This window comes from Pseudochaenichthys georgianus, chromosome 24 (assembly GCF_902827115.2).
Source record: "Pseudochaenichthys georgianus chromosome 24, fPseGeo1.2, whole genome shotgun sequence".
Lineage (NCBI taxonomy): Eukaryota > Metazoa > Chordata > Actinopteri > Perciformes > Channichthyidae > Pseudochaenichthys > Pseudochaenichthys georgianus.
Window position 1 is genome coordinate 13324352 of NC_047526.1, and position 25177 is coordinate 13349528.

General features: G+C 39.2%; 1 protein-coding gene across 1 annotated transcript in view; it reads left to right on the forward strand.

The window, feature by feature from the left end:
- Window positions 1-725: 725 nt before the first annotated feature.
- opn8b (opsin 8, group member b) overlaps window positions 726-25177 on the forward strand; it is a 35343-nt gene continuing 10891 nt past the window's right edge. The window contains exons 1-2 of the mRNA XM_034075332.1: window positions 726-795; window positions 8242-8532. Coding sequence (XP_033931223.1) covers window positions 726-795; window positions 8242-8532 — 361 coding nt within the window. The remainder of the gene's footprint in view (window positions 796-8241; window positions 8533-25177) is intronic.

A 25177-nucleotide genomic window follows, 5' to 3' on the forward strand; every position in this document is an offset into this window, starting at 1 on the left:
GAAACAGTTATCTCTTATTTTTTTACATTTGTTGTTGTAACATGCATTTCGGCCACAAGAGGCTGAGCTACCCCATTTTCATAGGATTAAAAACATTAGTGTTCTCTTTCAAGTGAGAATTAATTTCTCCAATCACTTTAAAAACAAAGTACATCAAGGATTTAGCTTGAGTCAGCAAGTTATATTGTCAAGTTATGTATAGAGCAAAACAAGTATCCCTTTAAAATTGTCCAATCAGCAATAATTTAATATCATAGAAAACAGGTACAAATTGTCTAAAGGGTTTGACCTGTCAATAGTGAAAACAGGTGAAGAAATGTAGCTTAGGTATCTGTCTTGCCATAACTTTTAATTTTAACCAGACAACACGTGTCATACTTGTCTCACGGCTGTGCTTTAATCATGAACACAGGAGAGGAAACCATAACAATATGTGGATGACCATTTATTGCCTCTCGAGGCTTCCCTAAATGTAGCATCTGTGCATGAGGCGCTTGATGGTAGCTTATATTTCTAGCACCTTTTGCATGCCACAAACTTCAGTTGGAGCCGGGAACACCAGCGCGCGACACTGTGCCCCGAGGACCCTCTTGCGTCTCTGCTCCATACTTAAGGATAGATGGATCTGACACCGGAACGCATCGACAGCGGCACATTTTGACTTTTCTCCATCACGAAGTCGGATCATTTATTCTCTGTTTTACTTCTATTATTTTGTAGAAGCAATGGATATCTACAGCTCAACGCTCTCACCGGCGCTGGACATCTTCACAGGATGCTATCTGCTGGTTATAGGTAATTAAAAGGCCTACTTAAGCTTGAATTAATGATTTAATACGATTATACAGCTCTCAAGGGCTCTGCATCCCTGCTATGGCTCAGTTAAGTGTGAGTGAAAAATACTGTTGTACTGGATTAATTTCTTCCACAGGATTTGGAGACTTCAAAAACAGAATAGCAAAGCACTAAATTCACTTTTCCGTAATCCATTTTACGCACATTTGACTCTGAAGGCTGGTTCTCCTATTTTTGTTTTTTCTCACTCATCTAAAACGTATATACGACACTTAGACACAGTTATATGTCAAGTGTTTTAAAAGTGACATAAGAGCCAGTGTGTTGCTTACATCTAATTAACTTATGCTCTCTCTTCATCGTGCTGTGTCTGCACACAACAGGTTCCCCAACAATGGTACCCGTTCAATTATAAACCCTATACTCTTCAATTATGTATTTTGGTTAGACATATGGTGATGATGATTAAGGTTAGAGTATACCTCCAGATAAAACCTGTAAGTCGTGCAATGTCCTTCAAAGGGACAAAAAGAGTCCGTTGTGTAATAGGGCAGTCCTTAACCTCAAAGGATACAGAACCTTTCAAATGGTGTCGGGCAGGATCTATATATAGTGCTATGAGTTAATTAGTGAAATTGAAAGGTACATTAAAGCCATTTACCTTGACTATAAAGAAGACAAATTGGTGAGCAATTATTTCAGTGGCAGCCCAGCAGGGGGTTTCAGCATGCTGTGAGATATTTTAACGTAATCCTGCAGGATATGCTCCTATTTTAAATTCATTTCCATTTGTATATATCCGACAGCAAAGCCAGCCTTGTCTGTCTTTATGATAAGTCAGTAAATCTACTGTAAAATCAGAGGAAGATAAACAGATTTACAGAGTGTGATGAAAGATGGATGATAATCGCTTTGGACAAACACACAGTGCAGTGTATATTGGCCAAAAAGCAAACAGAAGGCTGACCCTGCAGTGAATGGGGCACTGCAATAAAATCCTCTGCACTGTGAAGTGATTTGTTCCCTGTAATGCACAGCGTTGACATTCACATCTGCAGTTCAGCTCCTCTCATATAACAATATGATATAAATATTTGTAATATGACAGTGAACTTAACACCCTTGCCCTTTTAAAGTTGAACATATTTTATTATATTGTAAGAAATATCCTGCTGGGTTTTATTGCTGTGTAAAAGACATTATGCTGTGGTTACGATTCACAGAGGCCTGCATCACATTGGTTATGTCACACTTAGCGCTTTGCAAATCGTTTTTTTATAGAATTATTGGCTTAATAGGTTGCTGTAAATTATATAGTTTATTTTCAGCAAGGGACTCTAGATGACGTACATATATCATACATAATACATATAGAATTTGCCCTGGGATAATGGGTACTTATGTTGAGACATGTGTAATCATTTGTTTCTTGTTGTGATGAGTTCTCTTCAAGCACTCTTGGTGTAGCAGGTGGGGGTAAGGGTAAGATGGGGTTATAATAACAATAATACTTTTTTTATAGAGCGCTTTTCATAGTATTCAAAGACACTTACAAGTTGAAATGATCATATGAAACCAGACACTAAAAAATATACAACTCCCATCGTTAATTATTATCCACCTCCAAAGGTTAGTCAGGCATTCAAATATGGACAGATGTGTGTTGTTTCTGGCACATAAATGACATATTCTGTCGCCTTTCAACTCCGTGCTACCAACACAGGATGAATGTCTAAAACCTATGTCTTTCATTAGCATGGAATTGGAGCGGTATGTCAGCCTGCCAGGACTGCTCCTCTTTGGGTCATGAGGAAGTGGGAAGCCTCTTCTCAGATGCTTCGCACAAATTGCACAGAAGTCTGGCACTATATGATGAAACTAATAGTCACATCACAGGCACTGAATGTAGCAGCCAGTGTACATACCAATTACCAACAAATAACTATCACTTGTTATGTTAATGTTTTCTTGGAATTATCCACTTGACTACACTTTACTGAAGTACGCCAACCCACAGCATGTCAAAATGCTATAACAGTCTTGAAATAGTCAGCTTTTACTACCTTAGTTTGTAAATGGAACTTTAAATGCCAATATAACCAACATGTACTGTAGAACTGTTGTCCTCTTCATGAAGCAAAGAGCACCTTTTTGTTCTTATTAAAAAACAATATTTGTTAAGCTGGAATAAAATATTCATTATATTCTAACAGATATATTGAATGAGAAACAAATGCAAGACGCTTCCCTGCTACACACACAATTTGGACTAACCCGCTTTGGCTGAAGGAAAAATAACAATACCCCTACCCTTTTCTGAGCCCTTTCTACTCTCATCATTTTCATACAGACCCTCAGGTTAAATATTTTACAGTGTTTACATCCCTGACTTTGTAAAGCAAAATAATGAGGCCCAGTGTGAACAATCCCCAACTGCCTATCCTTATTTCCTAAAATGTAGTCCCATTCAATGAAACAGCATTTTAAAAATACAAAAGTTAGTGTGTAGAGGATGTTGGAGATGATGGATTTGCCAAACAAACACAGGCCTTTAACCCAGGGGGTCACTGATTGAATCCTGTGAGGAACCAAAAGTAAACGTTTTCTTGATTTGATGTATGTTCGTAACGAGATTAATGTTACACACATAGTCAATTTAATTAAACAAACCCTTGATCTTTTCACTGAACCTTACCAAGTTGTTTTGTTTTGTTTGACGTACTTAAAACGCATACCATAATCTGGGAGCAAAAGGTTTCCTCCCTGGATCATGATTGAGAATGCACTTTCGTTATGGGAAGAAGACAGGGTTGGCCTGCCCTAGGTGGACATTTGATTCATGTTAAGACATGGCTGGCGGCTACTCAGAGTCAATAGATACATAATTAATGACTAATACATAAATACATATGTTTGACTATAGCCCACTGATGCTAATTTCGGGCCATGACACTGAAGGAGATGGGGGTTATAGGGATCTTTTGGCAATGTGTTTGAATAATGCATCACGTCTATTTTGTCATTACGTTACATACACGTTCACACTTATCTTGGTGTAACTAGCTCTGGACGCACATTGCCCTCCTAATGTGGCCATTATACACGGCTGGAGTGTTCAGTATCAAACAAAAGCTGCAAAATTGTGATTGCAACAAGATACTTATTTTTGGCCATATAATAGTTGTTTTAAAACATATTGATTGGTATTGATTCATTTTGAATGTCAAAGAAAGATGTTGTTGCTTTTGGCTCACGGCAGGTTCCCAGGTGTATTCCTTTTTCTTCTTTGTATTCACTCTTTACCCTCCCCCACAGCTCCCTTCACTCACATGTAATCCCTTTTCAGTAAATGTTGTACCATTAGTCCATTATTGAGTCCTAAGGATTAGAATGAAGACAGCATCCTACACTGACTCTTCGATCTTTTAAAAAATTATAAAAATAGTATTCCTGCAAGCAGATGCCCATTCCTAAAAATCTCACATTATTGTACACTCTCTGCCCTCTGTAAACATTCATGATTATTTTTAAGGTTGCATAATATATTCATTAAATTACTTCTGCTTTCTGATTCTGGGGGTGGCCTGCCTCCCGCTGTCATAAATGCTTAATGTTTGTTCAAATGTTCTGCGAACCTAAAACTATGTGGTAAGAAGTAAACATGCATAGCCTTTACTGAGGATCGGTGGTTAATGCAACATTTTAAAGGAAGCGTCACAGATTTGGAATTTCAAAACATTCTTCATCTCTATCGCTGCATGTAATGGAGGATGTTCACATTCTGTATCCCTCTTCTCCCCAGTGAACTGTGAAAGACACTGTCCTTGTAAACCTTAAGCAGTGAGGTGTCACCATTGATTATTTTGTGTTTTTGTAAGTGGTTTCGAGCAATTGGCCAGGCAGCACTTCCATGAAAGTGATTATCAGCGAGCTGGAAGTTGATTGGGTCACTGGGATTTGCGTTTAAGTAGTCCCACTAAAGGAAGATGTGAGGGCGAAGCCGAGGTTATCAATGTAAGGAGAAATTGACTGACTTCGAATCAGGGGGTACCAAGTTCGAGTGCTACTGCAGTCAGCATGTCGTTGTGTCCCTGGGCAAGACACTTCACCCCAAATTGCTACTGTGGGGATTGTGCACAGTCCTGAATGTATATAAGTCGCTTTGGATAAAAGCATCTAACAAATTACATGTAATGTAATATGCTGATATGATTAGATTTTTCAATTAAGCTTCAGTGATGCTAATGATATTAAAGGTTTAGTTGCAATGTGTAGTAACTTCTTTTATTTAAGGCAGTAAAAACATTTATTTGCTTCTTGACAGAAGTTAAGGGTAAAAGGTTGAAGGTAAAAAAGGAAATTAATGCTTTTATTTTATCAGTGCAAGTATGTGTCCTGCTTTTTGCTCCTTCCTGTTTTGATATAGAAATGAATACGAGTATATCGAGTGCATTTTCTCCGTCTTCCACCGTTCTTGTTGGAAATGAATAAATGAATATAAAGTAAACACATTCAGTTTGGACAAGATTTGCTTGGTTCTTCATTCGAAGCTTCTATTACACAACACAATGACAGTTAGCCTACAACCTCCCTGAGTGAATCTCTACCTGCAGAAGTATATCCCATGGTACACTTTCACCTGGGAGAGTTAACAAGGTCGTTTCAGCATGAGTGCAAGATTAGAGAATAAGACGGAGCAGTAGGGTTCAGGATGTTGAGAAATTATTCATCACTCCTCGAAACCAATAGCTGGCCTTGCTCACCTCCAAGCTAGGCAGCAGAGAGTGAGCACTGGCTCTAAAAGGAGTGATGAGCCTCAACCTATGCAGCTAAAGGTTTAACAAGTGTGTTTCATTCACATTTAAGACATGTTTGAATCTAGTGTTTAAGCCCAGTTTAGTGAAAAGGATCTATTGACGGTTCAAACACTTAAGAGATTCCATATATTAGTCTAAATATAGTCATTTTCTACCATCCACATTATCTGATAGTTGAAGTCACCAATGAATAAAGCCTATGAATCGGTGCTAGAAAATGTATAGAATTCTTAATATCTTTAAAAAATGGGCTTTAGAAACTCAGGATTTTTACCAAACCGCAGTTTGATTATTGAGAAAGGTAAATAGAAAAAAAAATGATGTACACCTTTAAAAGTCAACTTTTGATTGAAAAGAATAATAATGACCAGTGTTATAAATCATGCCTAATTCAAAACAATGTATAAAAGCTGGAACAGCTTGCAAGCTTTAAATAAACCAGCATAGAAGGCTAATACAATAGCAGATGTTCAGTGCTGTGCCTAGGATTGTGCTGAATACATTACGGATGGATACCTTCAATTATAAAGAACAGTCCAACAGCATTTAATTCCCTTGACACTATCTACCGTTTTTGAGACAGGGGCTCGTCTCAACTAGACAAGGGATTGTCTGCACTTCCCGTTTTACTGTATAAATTGCATTTGTCCTACGTGTGTTGTGATATATGGATTTCAGAGGATTACAAGACGTCCCTGGCATTTTACTAATCTGCAACCGTAACTTTCCTGGGTGGTTTAACAGGGTGAAGAGCTCTTACTGTGAAAGCTACAGTATCTATTAGACATTTTCCAATTTCCCTTTCCAAGCATCACATTGAGCCTGTCTTACATTCTAACCCAATAAAGGTAAAATCCTCTGCTTACATTTATAAAAGCTTTTCTGCGGAAGCCTTGCTTTGAGTCCCGTCCCCTTATTCTGGTTTTCTTCCATCATAATATGCTTCCTTTGTTACTGATAGTATCACCTTGGAGGGTCCCGGCAAGAGATTGCCATCATATTGAATGGGAGATGTAGCAATGTGTAATAAGAGCTCGAAACATTAATCGAATCCAGCTCAATAGATTAATTTGACCTTTTTGTGAAAAATGGGTTAGGGTCATGATGACTTGATTCATTCCATTAAAAAAAATCATGATCACTCTCTTCTAATGCCATTTTTTAAAGCTATAATCTGTGCTTTATTTAAACTCCAACCCCAGAGTCTGAACTTTTGCGACCCCATACCCCATGGACGTTTTACCATAGTTGTCTCTAGAGCTTACTGGAAATAGTGCCTATTATAGCCCGCTTAAAATAGAAATGTTGAATGGATTTTTTTATTTTAGCTATATTTTTTTGTACAAATGTCAGTGTAATTTTAAGTGAAGTTGCTTACTTATCTAAGTTCCGATTTCACTTCAGCTATTTGAAGCTATAGCCAAGAGACTACTAGCATACCTAAAACACCTAAAAAATGCATACTGGCACCTCTAAAGGCCGCTAAATATCAGACCAAGTTGTAGTTTTAAAGGTGATTAAAGGTGGGGTAGGTAAGTTTGAGAAACCGGCTCGAGATCGCTAGAATTTGAAAATACACAACCGGAGAAAATCTGCCACTTCCTTATAGAGTCCCTCCTCCAACACACACGAACGCGCACATGACCAATGAGGGCACGAGATAAGTTTGTGCCCCAATGGAAGGCTGACAGGCAGGTAGGCCAGGTTGTACTTTTTACAGTATTACGGCTTCTACAGATGGCATTTTTTTATGGATTTTTTGTCAAAGCACTTAAGATATTCATTGCTATCGGGATGTTAAGAGCATTCCATGGAATATAACAAAAAGTGTATCTCGAGCCGGTTTATGAAACTTACCTACCCCACCTTTAAGGTCAGGACTATTTCTTGGATAGACGTATTGACTTTCTGAAGTCTTTGGTTGTTTCGTGCTCCTTGAAGTTACTGCTACCTGCCAATAAATATTCCACCACATAACCTACAACCACAACTTATCTTTTAAACAAACTAAATAAATACACATTAGCAAGTGAGCTAATGAGGTGCGACAGGTGGATTTTCTTGCCCTGAATTGACTCAGGTGAGCTGTGTTCCCCTGCTTTGAGTTTTCACGCTAAGCTTAGCTCAACTACAGATGGCTGTCGCTTTGTCATCCTCAATATTCCCATCTAACTCTCTCCAAAAAAGCACTTTCGCTAACACTAAGCAAATGTTTAATCCAACTATTCCTAAGGTAGGCCTATATATCGGATATGGATAGCAAACGGGGGGGCTCACTCCTTAATTGTCCTAAACAAGATGTGTCACATGCATTCCCCTGGCATTTACGCTGTCTGTCTCTTGAGGGCTCAATAATGATATTATGTGCTGGTTAAAAATAGAAACCCTCTCAAATCCATTCTATCTAAGCATGTAACAGTGTTTCAGATTTGTAACTGAAAAAAAAGCTTTGTGTTATTTTGTGTCTGCTAAAGTGACTTTTTAGAGTTGCCCATTGGGACAGCAAAACAAGATTCTAATACCCTAAAAGTAAATAAAACAAGATTACATGTAAAGGGTGCATTATGTGAATTGAATAGAGTATCACTGTTCACTTTGTATCCTTCTTGTTCTCCCCTCTCTTTCTCAGCTGTTCTCTCAATTGTGGGAAACCTGCTGATCCTCATCATGGCAGTCAAGAGGTCATCAAGGATGAAACCACCAGAGCTGCTGAGTGTGAATCTGGCCGTGACAGACCTGGGAGCAGCTGTTGCCATGTACCCTCTCTCTGTGGCGGCAGCTTGGAACCACCACTGGCTCGGGGGAGACGCTTTGTGTTTATACTACGCTCTGGCAGGGTTTTTCTTCGGTGTCGCCAGCATAATGAACCTGACTATCATGGCAATAGTGCGCTTCGTTGTGTCCCTCAATCTGTCACCCAGTGAGTAATTCATGGTTGGAAATACTGCTAGGAAATACCTAACCCCTGTAGACCTTATTTTATATCCTCCAGGAGACAAGAGCATTCTAGTTCAAGGCGTGACTCTTTGCACGGCGAGGGATTCTAGCACTACCTTTAAAGGATTTTCAGTCAATCTCCAAGGTTTTATTTTATATAGGAAAAACAACAAATCCACTTTGTATTCATGATATTGGCTGCTTCTACTTTACATTTGCGGTGATGCTATCTAAAAAGAATTCTACATTCAATTACTATTTCCTTTTTTTATAACATTTTGAAAATTGTTGGGAGCATCCTGTCAGAGAAGTATGGTAACCATCTGTATCTGTATTTGACTGAGTTTCTATCTAGTCAGGGTTAGGGTTAGGTTTGTTAGCTTTGTTCCCACAGTTGAAAATGTATCAGAACACACTGTATTGACAGCAGACCTTTTTTTAAGCCAACAATCACGATGGCGGCTGTGATCCTGAGATAAACAGACTGGTTTGACAGCGCAAGAGATGTAGTAATTAACTGTGAAAAGGTTTAGACTCCCAAGAGGTACCAGGTGGGTGTAGTCAAGTGGAATAGTCCTATTCAATAGAAAAAAGAGCCACATTGTAGAAGACATACTAAAAGCTTTTCAATAAATCAGAATCTGATGTTAATTTGTAGTTTCCAGACCAAGTAATACAGGGACAAACAGCCAAGACAAGAACGGCCGGCAAATATTTCCGAATATATGTACAACACAAATATATACAGAATACATCTACATGCATTTGTTCATATCTGTAAATATAAAATAAAACATTCTGTCTTCATATAAAAACACGTCCATTTCGCTGCAGGCTTAGAGTTGTTCGTAAATCAAGCAGACCTACTTTAGTAAGTCATCTGTTGCAAAAAATCATATCTTTGCCAGTTTACCAATCCATGTAGGAGATCAATCAGAGAATACAATAGATCAGAATATGATTTTTTTATATATTCGATACAAAGAACTTTGAAAGGACGTCGTTTTTTATTTGACTCTCTAATGTCATATTGTAATCCGCTTAACAGAGCAATACAGAAACGGATCTCATCGCCAATGTTTTTGTTTATCCATTTCTTAATTTCCATATATCTAAATGCAGATATGTACTTATGTGTTCCTGTGTCATATGGTCACAAATATGAGACTTAATTGCCTTAATCTTATTAAGACAATTAACTCTTGTCCTGTCTAAGTCTATGATTATTTTAGAATTGTGGGTTGTTGGTTTGTGTTCATGTTGCGTGAGACATTATATTCTGCAGAAGTCTCCACATTTGCAGTCAACCAAAGTAGTTTGTAAGTATGCTAACGGACAGAAAAAACACACGACCACATCGCACTGAGTTTGGCCTGGAGTACAGACCGTTTATTACATCTGCGCATGCTCATTAGCATCACCACGTTTCAGGCACATTCTGATGATGTCATACACATGAACTGAAACATGACTTTGTTCTTATACAAATATGCTTAACACTCCCACTCAAAGAGATGTTGATAACTCTCTACAGTGGTACACAGCATCCAAATAAACAAAAACTTTCTAGCAGTGTTCAATTTTTACACCTGCAATTCACATTACTCTCCAAACAAATACCCTTTGAACTTGTCAAATGTAGCCTTTGTCAACGGCTTGGTTAGGACATCAGCTACCATATCTGCAGTAGGACAATATGTAATAGATATCTTCCCCTGAGCATGTGCAGATCGTACAAAATGGTATTTGATGTCTACATGCTTGCTTCTCTGTCTGGATACAGGGTTTTTTCCCTGGTTGTCCTCATATATCTTCACTGGTACATGTGGGCTATTATGGTCTACCCCTTTTAATAGCTGTACAAGGTACATGCTCTTTTGAGTAGTAGCCGCTAAAGCCATGTACTCGGCTTCACAGGTCGATTGCGCCACTGTTGGCTGCTTCCTACTTTTCCAGGATATAACTGGACCATTTTCAGTTAAGCTGAAACAATATCCAGTTGTGCTTCTCCTCATTTTGATCGGCTGCCCAATCAGCATCACTGTATCCCTCAAGCTTTAGGCTTTCCTCACTTTTCTTGTAATGTAGCTCTTGGTCTATTGTACCCTTTAGATACCTCAACAGTTGTTTTGCTGCAGGCCAATGTTGTTGTTTTGGTTCTGCTAGGTGTTGTGATAGTTTACTCGCAATCCAGCTCAGATCAGGTCTAGTACATGTCATAATGTATATCAAGCTACCTACTATGTCTCTGTATCCTGTTGAATCGATAACTTCACCCTCAGTGTCAAAATGTAACTTTAGCTCGCATGGAGTTGACCTTGGTTTGCACTCTGACATGCCAAACCTCTCTAGCATCTTTGCTATGTGTCTCTTTTGGCTCATTTTGATCTCCCCCTCACTCTGTGTAAAGTCGATACCTAGGAAGTGTTTAAGTTCACCCAAATCTTTCATTTTAAACTTCCTCTTCAACATCTCTTTGACATCACTGAGTGAGCCGTTGTTATTGGCCGCTATAAGTAGGTCATCTACCCATATCAGCAGAATAACTCTTTCTTTCTCAGACTCTTTTCTGTATACACAATAATCAGCATCATTTTGCACAAACCCATTCTCTGTAAGATGATCATGCAGTAACTTGTTCCAGTTTAGCCCGGATTGCTTTAAACCATACAATGACTTGTTAAGTTTGCACACTAAGTGTTCCCCTGTTTTGGATTTTGCCTCAAAACCTTCGGGCTGTTCCATATATAACTCGCAGTCTATTGGTGCATGGAGATAAGCTGTCTTCACATCCATTTGGTGTAGGATAAGATCCTCCTGTATAGCCACCTGCATCAATGTACGTACAGAAGTCATATTTTCTGTCGGTGAAAAAGTTTCCTCGTAATCAATTCCCTCTACTTGACTATAGCCTTTAGCTACATACCTGGCTTTAAAAATATCAGATCCATATGGGCTTTCCTTTACTGCATATACCCAACGACCTCCCACTGCTTGCTTGCCCTTTGGCAGTGTGGTCATACTGAAGGTCTCATTCTCTGTTAAAGAGTTAATCTCCTCTTTCATTGCATCAGCGCATTTTTTATTTCTTAGAGCCTATAGAGAGGCGAAGTCACGCCCATCTACTTCCGGCCCATGGGACCCCGGAAGCGAAAAATTAACATTGAATTCAATGGAGAGAGAACACGTATCTTTTGATCCCGTTTGAATTGTGCCACGAACTACACATATGATGTTTGTCAATCTTAAACAATAAGTTCCATGTCAAAAAAGTCACATTTTGTCGTAAAACTGTTGAAATATAAGACTATGAAAAATACGCGACTACAAAGACTACAAATCCCAAATCCCATTCTGGCTCGCGTAAGTGATGTCACAGGCGATAATTCTCCAAGTGGTTGCGACTCGTAATTAAAGCGAAGAAGAAGATCTCATAACCGATTTATTCCCTCCAATAAATAAGAGATTGCTAAAAATAAATTCACTTTTACAAGCTGCCTGTGTGCTTTGTACCAGGTTGTAATCACATAAGTGATCAAACCACTTGCTCGTTCTATCGCTTCCCGTCTGATGAAAGGACCAGGAGTCGCTGGATCAGACATATCAGGTAATATACATGTTGTGCATGGAACACAGTCAAGTTAGCTACCTAGCTAGTAGCGACGAGTAGCGAGCACGTTAGTTAGCATTACATTACGTAGCCTTGTCATTTTTAGTAGCCTTACCATGAAGTTATTATTTTATTACATGAAGTAAGAGTAGATGGTAAGTATTTCGTGAAACATTTGAAGAGTAGCCTATACTGCGCCATCCACCGGGTGCTAGGGAAGCAGTCAGGGAGAGTCGAAGGCAGGCAGGGAGCTTTACATGACAGATTCTTCTGGACGTGTTTCATTGTGATGACAGTAAGGGTGAGTCAATCTGTTTGTTGGAAAGACAGTAGTTGAGTGATTACTGAGAGAAAATTATTAGAAGGGATAATTATTCAAAGTGTTACTGTTGTGTTACTTTAAAGTGTTGTTACTGACCTTTTTCTCTTTTATTTTCTTTACCTCACCTGTAACTGCTGAGACCCTGAGGAACATGCACACTGACCTGCTCTGGCAACCTGATTTCCACTGTACGTAATAGTATTTGGTTATGGTATATTATTTATATACATCAAAGGCACAATGCACCCCCCAGAGACACACATGTATTGAGTGTGATATTTTGCATAGGTCAAGTGAAATCATCTTTACACACTAGAAAACTGTAGGAGCGGCAACTTGTTTTGAAATTGAATTTTTAATATCCGAAAATGAAGTTGATCTGTTTTCTTTATTCTTCTCTCTTCCCAGCTCCATCCATCACCGTGCTCTGTTCCTGCAGGTCCTGCTTGCTAATCATTATGCTTTATGTTTTCACACAATTACAAATAAAGTCAATGTATTGTATGACATGAAGTTGTGCTTCATTCGGAGTCAATAATACATTCATTCTGCCTTCAACTGCACAATGACTGTGGACTGCACCGACATCCATGTAGCTGCCCCCAGTAAGATGAACGAAGCAAAGAGGGTCACTATCATGCCCAAGGACATCCAGCTGCATCCGCGGAGAGAGGGCTTAGACTGACCTGAGACCAGCACACCGGCTCTTTTAAGAGCCACCTACAGTTTCAAAGAGTTGCAATCCTACGTTATTATAATTATTAAACTGGTTCATGTGTCACTTAGTTTACTGAACTGTGATGAATGAAAGAAATTAGTGAGGTAGTGGTTTAAAGAAGTTACAAAGACATTAATATATGAGTAACAGGTCAGTGTAAACACAAGCTTCTGTCAATTATGGATCATTCAAACTATATACAAATAATATGTAATAAAGTTCTAAAATAAGTATTCGGTATATTCCTTGATAGCTTTTGGAGAAGGTTGTTTTTAAGTTTACTAAAAATCTATCGTTTCAACTGTTTCACTTTATAAAAAGGAACAGGTGAGTAGAGCATTATTGAGTTTCTTATTCTGTCAGTAAATTATCCAAATGAAATGTTTATCATTATTTTAGTCAACCCTAAACAAATTGATTGTACCTTTTTAATAATGACCTTACATGGTCGGCAAAGTTAAATTAACTTCAATCAAATCTGTTCTGAGAAAAAACTAATAAATGTTTAAAGATAGGAACTTGCCATCCCACTGAAGAACAGTCCGTAGAGATTTAAAGGCGTAGTTGTAGTTCAGTCCAACGTTTCATTTGGATTCATTTCTCCAACAGTCAACTATTTTCATAAAGAATATATATATTTTTCAAAGTCAACTTTATTGTCAATCTTACTCAGTTTGTGTTTATAGACAGAGAGATCAAAAAGACGTTTCCAACAATCCCAAATACGAAAAATTAAATTATACAATTTACAGATATGTAATGTATACAAATATATATATCCTATATACACCATCATGTATAATGATGGTGTATGATGTAGAAGGAAGTGTGGTAGATAACAAGTAAATATAGAGTTGCATACAATGTATGTACAGCAAAAGATGGAATAACTAAGAAGCACGCAGTATAATAATAATTACATGCAACAATTAAATAACTGCTCAGCGTCTCCACCACAATCCCAATCTGCTGTGTCATGTTTTCCTCCCCTCTGCATAACACCCATCGCACATACGGAACACAACGCAGAGTCTGAGGGTGTTAAGAGTATGTTTATTTAAATGTCCTCCTCTCTACTGGCCAACACAGGGAGCATATGCTGGGTGTAGAATTGTTCCAGGAGGAGGAGATTTCCATGTCATGCAGGGTCTTTGGGGATGAGGATGATGATCGCCTCCTTCGTGGTCCACACAACAAAGTAGCAGAGACTCCGGTCTGTGATGTGCAGCTGCCCTTGGACCTGGTGCCAGTATGGGTGATATATGACCCACCCTCCTCACGGAGACAGAAGGATGGTAACTGGACTGCCTCCGCGATGGTCATGTTCATGTCACCAAAATCCTTGAATCTACACACAGCAAATAAACTCAAATGACACATCGAGATGTAAAAGGAGATCACACATACAGTATATAATATCCTGTATAGTCGATATAAAACTGGCCGCTTCAATCTGAAGAGCAACTAAAACAAAACACGGGAGTTTACCTTGTTCTTGTGAACACTAATGTTATCCACAGCATACACACAGACCACGAAGTTCTAAAGGAGAACACTAGTTACTGAAACAAAACACGTTAGTGTACCTTGTTAGCTAATGTTAGCTAGCTGACATTAACGTTACACATTGCACTCATATTACTCACCAACATCTTGTAAAGCCGGTCCCGCTGCTCTTACAGAACCGACTAACTCCCCTTTCGTGTATGTACAGCTCTCAACGTGTCCAGACTTGTAGTCACCTCGTTTATACTTTTATTCTCATTCTGAAAGAAACAGGTGAAATTTGCTAACGTGACGGCCATCTTTGTGATGGTGACGCGTATTGTGCGAGACGAGAGACCTGTAGTTCACTCAGCGGTTTCACACAAAAAAATGTGTAACTTCACAGTTTTACGACACATTTTAATTTTTTTGACTTGCAAAATATTCTTTTAAATTGACAAACATCATATGTGTCATTCGTGGCACAATTCAAACGGGATCAAAAGATAACCTTTCTCTCTCCATTGACTTCAATGTATAATTTTACGCTTCCGGGGTCCCATGGAGGCTCCCGGAAAGGGAGGGACTTCGCCTCTCTATAAGCCTGCATGTATGTTTTGGGTACATCACAAGCAACTCTGTAGAAATACAGTTGCAAGAAAAAATATGTGAACCCTTTGGAATTACCTGGATTTCTGCATAAATTGGTCATAAAATGTGTTCTGATCTTCATCTAAGTCACAACAATAGACAAACACAGTCTGCTTAAACTAATACCACACAAACAATTATATGTTTTCATGTTTTTATTGAACACACCATGTAAACATTCACAGTGCAGGGTGAACCCCTAGGCTACAGACTTCTTCAAGAGCTAATTGGAGTCAGGAGTCAGTCAACCTGGAGTCCAATCAATGAGACGAGATTGGAGGTGTTGGTTAAAGCTGCCCTGCCCTATAAATAATACACACCAGTTTTGAATTTGCTATTCTTAAGAAGCATTGCCAGATGTGAACCATGCCTCGCACAGAAGAGCTCTCAGAAGACCTACCATTAAGAATTGTTGACTTGCATAAAGCTGGAAAGGGTTCCAAAAGTATCTCTAAAAGCCTTGATGTTCATCAGTCCACGGTAAGACAAGTTGTCTATAAATGGAGAAAGTTCAGCACTGTTGCTCCTCTCCCTAGGAGTGGCCGTCCTGTAAAGATGACTGCAAGAGCACAGCGCAGAATGCTCAATGAGGTGAAGAAGAATCCTAGAGTGTCAGCTAGAGACTTAAAGAAATCTCTGGCACATGCTAACATCTCTGTTGACGAATCTACGATACGTAAAACACTGAAGAAGAATGGAGTTCATGGGAGGACACCACGGAGGAAGCCACTGCTGTCCAGAAAAAACATTGCTGCACTTTGAAGTTTGCAAAAGAGCACCTGGATGTTCCACAGCACTACTGGCTAAATATTCTGTGGACAGATGAAACCAAAGTTGAGTTGTTTGGAAGGAACACACAACGCTATGTGTGGAGAATCCAAAGGGTTCACATACTTTTTCTTGCAACTGTAATCTACATTTTCACCTTCATCATTACAATCAGCCTTACACTGATACTCCATTAAATATTCTGGAGCGTTTCTTTGTCTAGTGGGATAGCGTTATGCACTCTCTCCCTGTTCTCTTTGAGTACCATCTGTCTGGATCTGACTAGCCTCAATATTCTCCTCACTATAGGACTGTACACCCACATTAGGCTCTCTCTGATTCTGGTTCACCATTTTTGTCCCTGCTGGTGTTGTGGGAATAGTTTCTCTATAAGTGTCAAAATCCATATTATGATTTGTCTGAGTCTGACTATCGGCACTACTCTTTGTGATCCATTTTACCAGCCTATGTTTCAGGACTTTCCCTGTCTAAGGAAAAATACTTGGAATGCTGGGCTATATTTGTCGTATCCTACAAAAATACCCTTTGCACATCTAGAATCTAGCTTCTTCTTATCCTGCTTATACCCGTAGCATTCAGAGCCAAATATTTTCATGTTGGACAAGTTGGGTGTTTTGCCAGTAAAAACGGTATGGTGTCTGCTCTAGACGCTTACAGTAACACCTGTTACGTATCTGTGCTGCTGTCTGTACAGCATATGTCCATAACTGCTTTGGGAGGTTACTCTCTAATAGCATACATCGTGACATCTCAAATAAGGTCCTCCAACCTCTCTCAGCAGTACCGTTCTGGTGAGGTGAGTAGGGGGCACTTGTCTCGTGCCTTATCCCTTTCGTCCTAAGTAAAGTTTGAAACTCCTGCCCGGTGAATTCAGTACCGTTGTCAGATCTTATGCACTTAATGTGTCCATATGGAGCAGTATCCGCTATGAATTTTTCAGTAGCTTTTGCTGTATCACTCTTTGCTTTGATAAAGTAGGGGAAAATCATCCCACTATAATCATCAGTAAATGCTATTACATATCTGTACCCGTCTTTATCTGCTGGTTCTAATGGACCGCATAGGTCTGTATATACAGGGCCGGACTGGGACAATAAATCAGGCCGGGAATTATACACCCAGCCAGGCCACTACCAGTTTTTTGTGCCATTTTGCTGGATTTATTTGTCAATATTTACAGCGTTGCTGCCCGTAGTGATAGGATAGCCCTCTAAATCTACTACCAAAAAATAAACATGGAGATGGGTTACTATTTAAACAAATGTGCAAATCTATTTAGGAACCTATTCATGTGAACCTCAAATCCTATAGGGGGGTAAGATTTTTTTTAAATGTTGGACTTAAATGCATCAATCTGGTTCACTTTGAGGGGGAAATAAAGAGAGAGACTACACCCACATGAAACAGAACTGTATACATTTAAATAATCATAAAATCATAATAACATGGCCATAACCAATAACATACCATATCCAATATGATAAAACATTGAAACTTGTTTATTTATTTGTTTTTGGTTCATTTATAGTTGTGAGTGTGTCTGGGCTCCTGAACCAGCCTCACCTGTCTCCCCCCTTCTCCTCTTTGAGGCAGCAGCAAAGACTTGTTTTAGCTCTCAACAAGTTTTTAAAGTGTATCTTACATTTTTTTCACCTAGTTAACGTTTTTTTATTATTATTCATGCATATTTTACTAATCACTCTCCCTTCAAATGGAAATATGTGTTTACATGAATGGTGACCAAACCGTGAGACCCACTGAGAACTAAATTAACTATCTAAACACTCAGCAGAGTCCTTTACCTCACCTGAGCTGTAGTTATCAGTCTGACAGGAGAGGACTCTCCTCCACCTTGTTGTTGAAACAGCTCCTTATATCCGTTAGCGCAGCTAGCTAGCACCAGATGCTAACAACAACAATAGCCTACACGTAACTGATGCGCGCGCTTTCTCTCTCTTGCTCACTTGCGCCACACATACACACACACCCTCCCGAGCTTGAATGACACACAGAGACCAATCGAGGGCATTAGTGTATGGTCTGTATGAAAGTGGCCATGTGGACAGGCCACATCATGTAGACAGCCAGTCACCCTCTGTGAGGCAGAGTCAGACACACATTTGCGCAGCGTTACTTTCACAATACATACATAACAAAAATCCTCAGGCCAGCAGGCCACTTAGCAGGCCAGGCCATCGGGAAAACTCCCGATGGCCAGTCCGGGCCTGTCTGTATATGTACTAGCTCTAGTACTGTCTTAGCTTTTGCATCTGCCTGCCTGTTTCTGCTTTGAGTAAATGTTCCCTGTGTACATATTTCACAGTTATGGTTAGACATGTCATGTTTCCCTTTGATCGACATACCTTTAACCACTTTCTCTAGTTTAGACCATAGACTGTATATATAAATGGACGTAGGGTCCGTGACGTCACCCATAGGATTCTGTAGAGTTGCCGTGAAGCCCTTAGTAGGCGGAGTCGGCCACTAACGGCTCGACAGTGACGTCAGAGTCTAACTCCCGCCTTCTCCCGCCTGCTCCAAATAAGGGCAAAGAGGCGGTGCTGAGGCGGAGCCGAGGCGGGACAGGGCGGGACCTGCTGCCACCGAGCGTGACGTTCCAGACCTAGCTCAGGCTAAGAAGCTAAGCTAACATGCTCTCAGTATTAAGCTAACAACCTATGCAAACAACCCAGCTTGCGGTCACTGCTCCTCGTTCACGGCATATTCTGAAGGTAAGATACCCTGTAACTTTACAAAACTTGTCCTTTTGATGTAAATGTTCTTGAACCTACACTATACAATTGTTTTTTAAATGCTTCACCGTTTTTCAAATATAAATGTCATTTGTAACTAAACTTTGTAAACTAGCAGAGATATGGCCAGTGTTGCGTGAATTAAATGTGATTAATGAAATATGACTGTAGAAAAAGAAAGTAGCTTTTATATTGATTAAACCATTTTTATTTATTTCAGCATTAAGAAAAAAGAAGATGGCAACCTCCTCCACGCCAAACTGCACAACCTGTACTTTACATGACTTCAGATGGTTGACATTACACACAAACATACTATACATATACATGTGTGCACAATTGTAGATAAACAGCACACAGTATATAAATATATAAACTGTGTGCTGTTAATCTGTTTTTTGAGGTTTTGCTCTCTTGTTACTTTTAACCATACAGGTGTGATTTCATAGTTATTTTGTATGTTATTGTCAAAGGAACAAAATGAGCAACCCGTTATACTTAATTTGATATTCCTCATTATCTGAAGCATTTGTTACTCTCATTTATTTTCCTCCCATAGTGACTGTATGGATAATCGGAGACAGCTATGTCCGGCGTGGAGCCCAGAGAGGTACAGAGACCATCAGCAGCAACCTTGGCCTCGACCTGAGGGTGTGCTGGTTCGGTTGGGGTGGACTGCGCTGGAGAGGTGTCCTCCCTTTCTTTTCCTACTCCCTGCGAGGAAGAGCAGTCCCGGATGTCCTCCTCATCCACTGTGGCGGCAATGACTTGGGGGATGTGCCCAGTGTTCAGCTGCTGAATCAGATGAAGGAGGACCTGCACCAGCTTCACCATCGGCACCCTGGCTTGAAGATCATGCTCTCCCAGAGGCGCCGGTGGAGGGCTGGTGCAAATCCTGTCAAAATTGACAAGGCCTGGAAGTTTGTTAACAGTGTTATGGCTACTTTTGTTCATAGGCTAAATGGTGCCATTGTTGACCACTCCAACATTAGACATGACAGTCCTGGGCTGTTTTTGCGAGATGGAGCTCATTTCACCCCTAGGGGAAATTATATTTTCACTAGCCAATTGCCTGAAAGACCACCTCCAAAGACTGTGAACTGCTAAAATGTCAGTATCACTGTTTTTGGATTTGGCCTTTAGAGTATGTATTCTAAGGCCCTTGCTAAGCCCAGACTGTCATGGCTAATGTTGAGTTAGATATTACATCTGTAGCCATAACACTGTTAACATGGCTGCTCTTCCTCTTCCCCACATCCCACCCCCCCCTCTTCCCCCAATGGACTCTGCAGCTCTCCAGGCCCATGCTGGGCATGGCTGTCTGTCAAACCTTTTATTTTGTATTTGTTATGATGTTTTTTGTTATTTTATTTGTTAAAATAATTATGTATTTATGTAAATATTGAAAATAAATTACATTCATATTTTCACTTCTTTTGTCTACTGCTTACTGTAGTAAGCCAAGCCGGAGCAGTCTGAAAAGAGTCCCAAGTTTAAAAACACAAAATCTTGACAATGAATACTACGCTGTCATTTATCAGTGACAATGCAAACAACAGGAAGGTCTCCCCTAATCCCATGTATTTTGGCATCAATGTCATAAGCATACCATAGAATGTAATTATGAAGTGCAATACCCACAATCCCTACAGGGTCGTAACGTCACAGAAAATAATACCTTTTAGAAAGTTTCTAAATGGTTCAGTATGCAGATAAATATTTGTTTTACAATAGAAACATTTTCCCCATAAATGTTCCCACATGTTGTGAGCATCAACTTTAAATCTTTTGTCAACAAATAAAAAACATCTTAATTTCCTTTAGGACAACATTTTGTTTATAACACCACTATATTAACAATAAGCATAGGATAATGATAAATGTCAACATTTAAGATTGTGCTTTTACTCTTTATTTAATCAGATCTATTTCACATTGAAAATGTGATAAATACACATTGAAAGTTACATCTTGCATTTTATGAAAAGTAAAGGTTTCGAATCATTGTATGACTTAAGTACACTAGAACATAAATTAAAGATGTGCAACAACTGTATCAGTAATTACAATGATATAACTTATGCACAGGGTTGGGAGGGCTACTTGCCAAAAACACAACCAGTAACTTCATGTGAGTATCAAGATATAAAAGTAATGTAACGTAACTTTATTTTTGTTTTGGATTACCTCAATATCAAATGCAATGCAAATAAACACAGGAGAGAAGAAATATTAATATGATTTTTTTACTTAAATGTATAATATAATACCATAAAGCAGATTCAGGCAGTAGGTGTACAGATTCACAATTAAAGGATTAGCCTACAGATCAGTACCGCTTCCAGAGAAGAGATACAATTTGATCATTTTACATATATATGCTCTTTTTAGGTTTTGAATAAGATTGTAATCCTGAGTTTCCCTATTATTAAAAAAAGTCAAACTAATCCGATTACATCTTTTCCTCTGTATCTAAGGATCACACTTTCCCTTTTTTCTATACGATCTTGATTCGTGTTAGATGTAATGCATTACTATCTAAGCCAATACAAGTCATAACTTTTGGAAAATTGTCTCAAGTTATAAATTATGCCTTCAATCTCTTTCACGTGGAGAAGACATCCCATTGGCCGAGGCGTTGCAACTTTCCTCAAGCGTCCTACATGAAAGAAAGATCACATGTTAGAAATGTGTGCACAAACTATTCAGTATGAGCGTCTTAGTTTAAAGCCCAAGTGTGAGAGTGAACAGAGGCGGAGTCTGCTTGTTGGCTGCTGCTCCCCAAACCAACATCCTCCTCACAAGCATTGACTGTTGGAATGTCATTTTGCTCCACATGTGGAACAACAAAGGCTTCTTCAGGTGTGCCTTGTATCATAATGATATTGCTCTGATCAGCAGCAAGACTGTTTTCACCACTACCATGGTCTACATCTGCAACCTGCTCATTGCTATTAACAGTCGAACTAGGACTGTCACTTACCTCGTCATTGCTACTCACCCTGCTTTTCCTTCTAGGCTGTTGTTCTTTGGTGAAATAGAAAATGGTGGGCACTGCAGTGTTTTTCAGGCATCTCCTTCCCTAATAAAAATAATAAACAAAAACACATAAAATAACTTTTTGAGGTCTGTAGATATTCAACTTTCTTTTGAATAATGTTGTTTTAAATGTAAGAGTGCATTATAAAAGACAATAGAGGGCCAACATGTTAACTATGCAGTTAATCCATTCAACAATTACGTGTTTCCAAGATTCAGATTCAAAGGATTGATGTCATGGCACATAGGCTACAGTGTGGGAATGGCAATGCAAATCATCTGTCCCGAGCTCCTCCAACAATGCAACATAGTTATATAAGACATAAAACAATAAAAGAAATTCAAAATTAAATTAAGAATAATAAATTAGTGCAGGCAGAAATCTATATACACGTAAATATAATAAGACATATGCAAGAACAGAATGTAAAGATAAATATTGTATAGTAAAATTAAATTAAATCATTTTTTTTTTTTACAGTGATAGCTGTTAAGATAACTAAGTTATAAGATGACAACAGATGAATGAATGTTGCTATTACCGTAAAAAACGGTAATATAATTCATCTGTTTTTAACATATGTGGGTATGTGGGGGGAAATGGCAATTCTCTATCTATGATAAAGAGTCTTTGCATAAATTGAAGAGAAATGTGATGGTTTGCAAAACAAATCGATTTCTATGTTGCTTTACTTAACTGGCAAAATCTTAATTTGGCCTTTAATCAAAAGAACATTAATCATCAGTGATGTGCAAGCTGTGCCATAACAATTATTTAGCATTGTATGATGTATAACTTGTATTTAATTAGTAACAACAATTTACACTCACAAATGGAACCAAGTTTTTTTTTTTTTTAAAGGATCTGTACCCATGAGTCCGTGCTGAAGGGATGACTCTCAAAGTGTTCACTGCACAGGCGAGAAGAAACGTTGGGGGTCCATTTATTCCTCCGGATGTTCAGCACCCACTGGTCCAGCCTGTCTGGATCACCTAAAGGAAACCTTTATTCAAAAATACATGAAAACCGACCCAAAGACAACAGGAGGGTTAATGCCATATTCACTTAATAACGCATGAACAACTTTTACAAATATTTCTATATAGTCTGTTGGTAAATGTAATCTAGGTTGCACATTTCCTGCTGAAATACATGCATGGGCCTACCAAGTTACTGCGTGGCACTTTGGTTTTTGATAAAACAGTGTAGTTCCACTATATACACGTTACATTCATAATCAAACGAGACAATATGCAAGATAAATAGCTATTTGTTGTTATTCTTAATGCTTGTCATTCACACGTTAAGAAAATAAAATAAGTACCGATACATAGCAGAACAATTGTGGCGATGTTCAGCTTAATAAGCCTTGTTCAACATCATTTATTTAGCTAATACTATATCGGGCTCCAGGCGAACCAAGTCCGCGTTTCGTTGCATTCCTTGATCTCCAGTTATAACGCCGGGCTCCGCTGCTGGCCGAAGCTAACGGAGCCGCAAAGGGCTAGCTACGGCTCCGGTTAGCTTCGGCGGCGGACTCCGGCGGCCACCACTGGGATAATTGGGTCCCCTTTTAACATTTGCTCCCATTTAGCATTATGGGCGTCAAAGCCATAGACTATACAAGTCTTACCCAAGGCTGAATCATAAACTAAACTGTATATATATATATATATATATACACACACATGTATTATACTATAAAGGGTTACGTCCTTAGCTGGCTAATAAGCTTCATAACAAGCTAAGCTAACAAGCACACAAACACCTGCTAACGGGGTTAACATGTATAATATTATCATTTTACTCACCGAAAAAAGCTGAGAGTAGACTTCTTGGAAGTTCTGTTAGTACATTCAAGCGCACAGCACGATATCTTAATTGTCTGGTATATCACCACGAACACGACTAAAGCTAAAGGGTCAAGTACAGTAACTACGACTAACTAACGTTGTAGCCTCTATGGTTGTAGCCTAGCAGAGTGGACAAGTTGCTGTTAGCTGACAGTGAGGCATGTACGTGTCCATCAACGTGACCACGCCCTAATTAATGCAAAAACGTTAAGACCTAATATAAATAAAAGGGTCGTGTTAGAAAACAATTCACTCACAGATCCATAATCATGAAGGTGGAATCTAACTATATCGATAATAAAAATGTATGGAGCCAGGGATAGAAACATGTTTTTTTCTGCTGTAAAGTTGGGCATTTTAACATGGGGGTCTATGGAAATTGCTCCTTTCTGCAGCCATCGCCTATCGGCCAATATATGAACTGCAGTGTGTGGCACTTCCGTATTGGCTTCCCGGCTGTTCCCCAGAGTTTGCCGCTTGGTTTAGACACATCCTCAAAATTACAATGACCAAGTATTTTATGCCATGTCTGGATGTCATGACAACCATTACAAACATCATCAGTATTTTCATCCTCTACTGTGCTAAGGTAATATAGCCTACCATACACATCCATTTTAAACTTGGTACCATTTTTGATGAATCAGCCAATCATCACCGTCCTTGAAGCGGACCTCAGCTCCGCTGTCTGTCGCTGCTTTCACGGAGAAAATGCAGTAGGGCCTGGCTCATTTCGTGACATTTGCAGACAGTGGCAAGTGTCACTACCCGATCCGTCCCCCTGCCCGATCGGTATTGCGCATGTGCGAGATGGTCCGCCATATTGGACAACTCCGGACGGCAACCCAAGATGGACACTTGACACAGTGGCTTTTAGCAAAGCTCAAAAAGAAAAACCGAGAGAGATGAGTTATTGTTAATACAACGTGACTTCAATATTATTAAACAACTCTTTTAATTGGGTTCTTTTATTTGGGGTTAAGTACATTGTCAGAATAAGTGAAAAATGAATTTAACTTCTGTTAGACAGCCATATGCCATACATGTTTGCACACATTCACAGTAAATATGTATTCAGTATGACAGCTGTCTAACAGAAGTTAAATCCATGTCTCACTTATTCTGACAATGTACTTAACCCTAAATAAAAGAACCCAATAAAAAGAGTTGTTAAATAATAGTGAAGTCACGTTGTAATAACAATAACTCATCTCTCTCGGTTTTTCTTTTTGAGCTTTGCTAAAAGCCACTGTGTCAAGTGTCCATCTTGGGTTGCCGTCTGGACTTCCGGACCATCTCGCACATGCGCAGTACCGATCGGGCAGGGGGACGGATCGGGTAGTGACAGCAAGTACTTCCGGCATCTGCCACAGAGGCCACTACTCCGTGGCATCTGTGGCAAGTACT